This window comes from Necator americanus, chromosome II, assembly GCF_031761385.1.
Source record: "Necator americanus strain Aroian chromosome II, whole genome shotgun sequence".
NCBI classification, from domain to species: Eukaryota; Metazoa; Nematoda; class Chromadorea; order Rhabditida; family Ancylostomatidae; genus Necator; species Necator americanus.
The window spans coordinates 4053033-4060897 of NC_087372.1; the positions used below are offsets into that span (position 1 = coordinate 4053033).

Genomic DNA, 7865 nt, shown 5'->3' on the forward strand with positions numbered 1-7865 from the left:
CTTCAGGATGTTTTATTCGTACTTCAAAGCAGAGAGGATTTTTTTCGAAACATGGAACACCAGCAACTTCAGGATTCGTTCGTTACAAATGTTGGAAATCCTGATTGATCCCTGTTTCTAAGTCAGAAAATTTAGTTATTGCAATGCTACTTATTTGTTGTAAACATCAACACTAGCTTATTTAAATATATAAAACAGTAACAAATAAATAATTTCTTAAAATTTCTAAAATTATGATACTTTTGGAAGCAGTCAACCAAACAACTTCGAGGATTCTTAGGACGATCGTCACAAAACTCGCGTGTCTCGCGTAGTTTTCCCTTTTCTTGCCTGTTTGAGGATACGACACAGTCTCTTTTTGTTCCTTTCCGTAATATACGATGTAAAAAAAAGTAGAAAGGTGAAAATGCATTGCAGAAAATCGCAAGAAAGAATTTCATTTTTTTTTAATCTGGAAGTGCTGAAATAAGTTAAGCTACGGCGACGGTGGTTTTAAAGTATATAGATATTTTCAAAGTCGCACATGAGGCGACAACCGAGTGCGAAGGGTTAAAAATATAGAGATGGTGTGAGTTTAATTATAAAAATCAGTGTGAATTAGCTATAGAAGTGAAGCCTGAAAATCGTTTTTTAAAGTTAACACTGGCAAATCTCAGGTGATATGAGACTTTTTTAGACATGAGACGAAAAAAAACTGCACTGAACGGGATTAGAGCAAGCGGAGGACTCGGTATTCGGGATTTTCCTGAGTCTACATGTGTACATTATCAACATTGCGTGAAAGTCTTTTGATTAAGTGCAACCGTTACTTGGAGAGTAACCTCATTACCATTAAAACACTTAAACTTCGCTACTAATCACGACAATATTCTAAAGAAATTTTCTGACAATGCAACCAGGTTGAAATCGGCGGAGTGGTCCCAGAAATGACCTGGTACAAAGGTGAATTTAGGCATATGGCCTGATCATTCATGATTTATGGATACGAACTGTTCATCGCAGATTCTTAGATTCTTAGATCCTAAGGGCGGAACCCAATGAGCGCTCAAAAACACTCCTTGGACTCCTATGAACCCTTTGAAGAGACATAAAACAGTGATGAAAATATGTAGAATAAAATGGTAGAAAAGAAAATAGGTTAAGCCGATATGAAACAGTAGGAATTTAGAGAAAAATTTCAATACGAAATGAAGAGTAAAAATAATTATTACTTCTTACCTCTACATAAATAGCGAAACGATGAGAACTGCGTTCACTAATTCATTTTATGAGACCCTTTATAGATCCTTAATTTATCGCTAATTTCATAGAATCATCATGATAGTCTCGTTCTTTCTCGTGGCCGATTTTCATTTCTGCAGGTGAAAGTGCTGTTGGTCAAGGTCTACCAATGGAGTATGTTCTAAGAGATAGCGACAAGAGAGGGAAAGGGTTTAGTGCTGCAAGCGTCCGTTCATGTTGATGTAATCAACATTGACGCAATAAAATATTTCCACGAGGTTGTCTGAGAAAAAAAGAAGAAAACATGAGGAAATTTTCAACGTTTGTCATTTTTTTCCTCCACAAAGTGACCTACTCCTCATCCTTAGTTCTCCACGTACACGTTACAAATTTTTTTCATGACATGACAAAAATTCCAAGACACTTTGGAAAAGTCATCTAGCAATCATCTAGGTTGGTCTTTCGCATTTCACTGGTGATATGTATTTTTGTATAATTTTTTTTTTTTCAAGGAAAGTGATGTCCTTAAATATTTTTCCCGGTAAAGAGAAAACGAGAACCATGTGGAATTCAGTGCAGCCAGCACAAATATGAACCTACTGTTTGAGGAAATAAATCAAACTGTAATACATAAAATTCCTCCTAAAAAGGGTCTACAGTAAACTAAATAATATAAAAATTACTGCGAAATCACTACTCCTCTCGTTTCATAAGCATTTTTCACATAAGAACGAGTATGAGACTACAATAAGACAACCGCAGATAATGTTCTGTAATAGTAAGATCGCAAAACATACTAATGAATAATAAATAATAAATAATAAATAATAAATAATAATGGACAGCAATGCTAGATCGGCTTTTTGATCCGACGTATCCATATTTAGTTGAAGTTTGAAGCGATAAGCCAATATTTCAAAATTATCTCAACAAATTTGTTTCCTCTACAGCTTGGCGTTTCTTCGATTCTGTCATCTACCGAATTTCACATTGGCGGTGTGTAATGAAAGCAGATACGTTTCAATCTACGAGGTGGAGGGAAAACACCGTTTGGACCGTTCAAGGCACTAACGAAACAAATCCCATAAGCTGGGAATGGTAAAGATGGATCGGTATGTCCTACACTAGTCGAAGCAAGTTGGCACCGATCACGAAAAAAAAAAAAGAGAAATGAATTCAAAACTCAAAGAATACACCTGGACTGTTCTCTCCCGTCACTCCCACACCTCAGACCACTGGCTCCATCGGATTACCTCATTTCCTCGGATGTTCATTTGTTACATGGCATTAATGGACTTAACACAAGTCCACGATTCGGAACTGAACTACTGAGACCATGTTTTGCCTCGCTTAATTCCATCGCTGTGGCTAGATGGCATCCACAAGGTGCCTGCACCTCGCCGATGAAATTTTATGGCACTTGGAGAAGGGCAATCCACATAATCGTATAAATACTAGATTTTAAAGATTTTTTACGTTTGAAAAGATGTCCAAAAACTTTGTAATAGTATGAAATTCATCCCCTCCTATCTTTTGCCTCTGGTTCAGTGCTGAGCAGAGCAAAGTTTACGCTTCGTTATAGAAATGGCAAATATAAATGTTAGTTGATCGTAGATTATGGAGAGGGGGGTGATCTCGTCCATTTCTCCCTAATTGCCGTAAAAAACGGCCCGGAAGATACGGCTTTGGGCGTTCCGGCGCGCCATTTTCTACAAGGAGTTCGATTGGAGCGCGTCATCCTTGTGCACGGGCCGCATCTTCCGGGCCGTTTTTTACGGCAATTACAGGAAGAAATGAGACGGAATCATCCCTCTCTCCATAATCTACGATCCCATATAGGAATACTCCACCTGAAATCCGTGCCACCTCAAATTCGTGGGGTGATCTGTTTAAGCACTTTCTGAACTGTTTTTTTTTTTGTTTTCAAAAGTTATAGTAATATCAGCAAAACTGGAGCTAGAACTCTTCTTATGTGATGACACCTGTGTATTCCTTATTATCATATAGGTAAAAATGGGGCGGGTGTGGGGCAAAAGGTTCCTTGTAACCACACGGTCGAGGGTTCGAAACCGCCCTAGTGCAAACGAAGCCTTTCATCCCTCCGGGGTCGACAAATTGGTACCAGACTAGTTTGGGAGGATAAAAACACTGACTTGATTATCGGCTGGCCCCCACAAGTCATTGTATAGGCCAATACGTGTTCCAAAACATTCAACGATTACGAATCTCAATAAAACGCATTGGCGCATCTCAAGTGGATTGACATGCCCGTGACTTCATCCTTTATCCTTTTTATAAATGCAAAATCATCACATCTCCGCATCAAATACATACATATCACTGATATTTTTCCTTATTCTTTACCTTACAAAAAATTATCTTATCTATCAAGATCACATCAAATATTCTGGTTCCGCAGCAGTTAACACTCAACCCACATATGATCCCGTAGATCAAAAACTGCATTGGCTTTCATACACAACCAACTCCTAGTCACTGCTACTCACTCCTCCATTCTATTCTTTTTCTTTTGAACCTTTCGCAATTATTCAGAATTTTTTGAAGTTTTGTCATCCAGTACTTCTGATTCGTACGATAGAATCATGCCTTTTGTATTGGAAAGAGCTTTCATGACATTTTCCACGACGATCCCGGAGAAGGGCCGTAACGTCCACATTTCTCATTTCACATAGTTGTTCTTTAATGTGCTGTGAACTCAAAGGAGTGACTCAAGGGATTTTGACTTTGGTTTCGTTTTAGTTCTGCTATCCTTCATATGTCACATATGGTACTAGATAAACCACATAGGAAACCACTAAGTCACCTTCTTTGCTGAATGAGCATAACTGCGATACTTTGATATCTTAAAATTAGGCGGAATTATCGTAAATTCTATTCCAAACCAGTTGTTTGTTGAGATTTACTGAACAATTCCAACAACAACTCCTTATTAATCCTCAAAAAAGCGCCTTCTCAAACTACATACCTCATATCCCTGTACTTAGATCATCGCTTATGAAAAATGAGCAAAAATTGACATTTCTGAATTATCCTCGGAAGTGCTTTTCACGATGCGGTTAGTTCCACCCTAATTGTTGAATAAGGAATGTTTCCGTTAGAAATCGCGCCCAGTAACCCTAGATTTATTATATTGATTCCAAGCTGTACGTCAAATGTCAAATGATATTTTCCAATACTGTCGCTGTTTTTGTTTATTTTACACTCTTCTTCTTCTTCCTAGCGTTTGTCCCGCGTTGTTGCAGGGTCCGCCTTTCCGCTTCTTGTCTTCCATTTGGTTCTATCCATTGCATCAGCCTTCGAAACGCGCATCTATCGTATCCAACTTCACATAGCCCAGCCAGCGAATCGTTGACCTCCCGTCTAAAACGTCGAGCTTCAGAGCGGTTTTGGCAACAGAATTTTCCTCTCGCCGCAAGACATGACCAAACCATCTCAGTCGCGCCTCCTTCATCTTCTCAGTTATCGGGACGACGCCGAGATAGATGGAGCGTACAGTGTCGTTGGATACTTTGTCCTTTAGCGTTACACCTATCGTCCACCTCAGCATCCGCATTACGCTCTAGTAATTCATAATTGTTTTAAGTAACATTTCATCAGAACAAATTTGCTAGAAGAGACATTGTAAGAGATGTGACGTCTCAAGAAGATCCAGAAAGGGATTCGAACATCTACTTCAAGTTCACCAAGAAAAGGAAACAGCGAACCCTTTTGGAGCTCATCGCCGACAATGCTGTGAAAATGGTTTTTTCTGTACAGCTGCTACGATCCTGTCACAGGAATTTGAAAGTGTGGCTCGCAGAACTTTAGAAAACCAATTAATCCAAGGGTACTGCGGAGTTTAATGACCACCAAACTCCACCAGAAAGAGATATTTTTTGTTTATTGTTACGTTGCAGGTATTGGTTCAATCTAGTACTGAATATAGTATATGTATGATTTGTTCGTGAGCATTGTATTCAGTTCCAGTAAATAATAAATATGTGATATTCCACTTCCATGGAAAATTGAAAGGACAAGAATGTTGCGGTCGCGCAGCTTATCAGATCTTTGCAGCTTTACATCGAAAAGACATGAGGAGCTCTCTAGCGCCGGCTGATCTCTCGAGGCTCAAGACTGGCTCTGGGCACCTAACTTTTTTCCTTCGTCTCTCCGAGATAAATCGAACCATATCTCCTAACCATGTCTAGCTGTAGTGCAATTTGTAATGAAAAAATAAATCGTTTAAAGGCATCACTCCACGAATCTGGCGTGGTATGCATTTTTGTTGGAGTATTCCTACATCGAGTCGTAGATTATGAATATGAGGATAGTTCCGCCCGCTCATCTCTCCCTGCGTCACTGTAAATAGACGGCTTCGGAATGTTTACTTTCTTAAGACCTCCTCTATTGCAACACCCGACCCTTGTGCCTCGCCCCGCCTGCGATTCGCCGAAGGTCCATTCGGACGCCCTGATATGCAGTTCATTTCATTCCACAAACCGTAAGCGAGGGCGGGGCAAAAGGGTGGCGTGTTGCAATAGAGGACGTCGTAGGAAACCGCAATTCGAAGCCATCTCTTTACAGTGATGCAGAGAGAGACGAGCGGAACCACCTCTGTATTCATAATCTACGACCCGATATAGATATACTCCACCGGAAATCCATGCTACGCCAGATTCGTGAGGTGATGTAATGATGTATGTATAATAATGTAATAATAATAATAATAATAATAATAATAATAATAATAATAATAATAATAATAACAATAATAATAATAATAATAATAATAATAATGTTTAAAATGTATTCCTTCAGCGAACAATTGAAAGCATGTCCCGATCGTCAAGTTGTTACCAAGTCTCTAACCAACCTCTACTGAATACATGCATCCCGCCAGGCCACAATCATAGCGTGTACAAAAAAGCGCGTTGTAACGTACCTCGCAGTAATAAACGCCATTTCCACACCGTTTTTTAGGTTCGATTAAAGAGAATTGAGTGCGGCCATGCTCGTTTTCGTAATCTGCACTTCGACCTCTATGTCTTCCATCAGACTTACGCACCAAGCACGACAATTTCGTGAGCTATCTTTAAAGGATTAGACGAAAACCCAAAGTTTGTTAATCCCTTCAGGATAGCATAAACGCGTTCGACTTCTGTAGAGGAAACTTCTGTTTCGGGTTAACGGTGGAGTGTCAAACGTAAACAATGAGTTGAGGGAGGCTAGTCGATTTCCGGCATCACTGATCAAATCTATTCGTGACCAGTCAGACGGAACCAGATTTATTTTTGTTTGATTGTTGAAAAAAAAAGCAGGTCTCAATAAAGTAATAATTCCTAATGTTGCGAATGTAGTGTAATGATATGAACAAAGTCGAATCTAATGTCTTAATTCTTAAATCGGACACGGACGATTTTCTTTCAAGAAAGAACGGATCATCGCCTCGTTTGCACTTTCCTTTTTCCTGGAATAAAAGAGCATCTACGTGATCAAAAATCTCTTGGTATTATTTGCCGCGAATCTAATAAATGTTACGTAGTTTCTGAAATACATATTTCGTTCAACTTGCAAACGAAATTCAATTACTGTGTTCTCCAAACTGTTCACAAATGATAATAACAAGAGAACAGACTGCTGCGCTATGACAAATGGCAACGAGAACTTTCCAAGCATACTCGTTTATTGTTTGGAGAAAAAAAAAACAAGGATGTTACTGTAATAAGATTGGTCGTACACAAGCATCAAACCAGAACTCGACTCTTCTTGCTTTTTTTGCTTTTGTTCGTATTCGAGTAGAAAAATTATCGCGTAACTTAACTGCGTCTTAACTGTTTACACAACGGATTTGCCATGAAGAGTATTTCATCTTTATTTCAAAGTACATTTTCTCATTTTGAAAAGAAAGCGACTGTTTAATGTGTACAGTTCAGTCTATGACAGCATAAAGAATTATAAAAATCTATGATATACATAATTTTAGTGAAAATATTCTTTTAATTGGGCAATTATAGATATAGCTAAGAGAAAATATTCGTTTAATTGTGCAATTATAGGTATAGCTACCTCTTAAGGTGTTATTAAATAAATAATTACCTCTTTTATTTTTCTTTCATTAAATTAATTCTCTTTTGTTCTCTACTAATTCTCTATTAATATTCTTCATTTTATTAATTTTCTTTTATGAAATTAATTAAAATTTAGCCTAGTTGTAGGACAGCAATAGTAACATAACAGAAGAAGTAACTTTGTCATTTATTCGATCAACGCAGACCTCTTTAAGTAGGGAGAGTCCATGTCACTATTATTTGCCAACGTTTTCTTGTTAACATCTTAAGCAAGTTAATATTTGGCCGTTAAAAACCGAAAAAGGAGGAATTCTGATCTTCAGAAGATAATTTAACGTGTACTCTTCAGCCTGTGACATTTTAGGGAACTCAAAAACTCTATAACCTGAATTTTCAAATTGTTCAAAAACGGCACAGTGCGGAGGACAACACCACCGTTCATCTTTACTGCGTAAATCGGCGTTAACGAAGAGTTTTTTTAGTACAATAATACTTCCAACAACAAAAAGTGGCAGTGTGCAAAAATAGTGATCAAGAGGATAAGAATTAGGGCAGTCCGTCTATACAAAATTCACG

General features: G+C 38.2%; 1 protein-coding gene across 1 annotated transcript; it reads right to left on the reverse strand.

The window, feature by feature from the left end:
- Positions 1-4531: 4531 nt before the first annotated feature.
- On the reverse strand, positions 4532-4795 carry RB195_016818 (uncharacterized protein; the record flags this gene model as incomplete). Its single annotated transcript, XM_064183527.1, has 1 exon — positions 4532-4795. One exon carries the CDS (start codon positions 4793-4795, stop codon positions 4532-4534), a length of 264 nt encoding a protein of 87 aa, XP_064039408.1.
- Positions 4796-7865: the final 3070 nt, after the last annotated feature.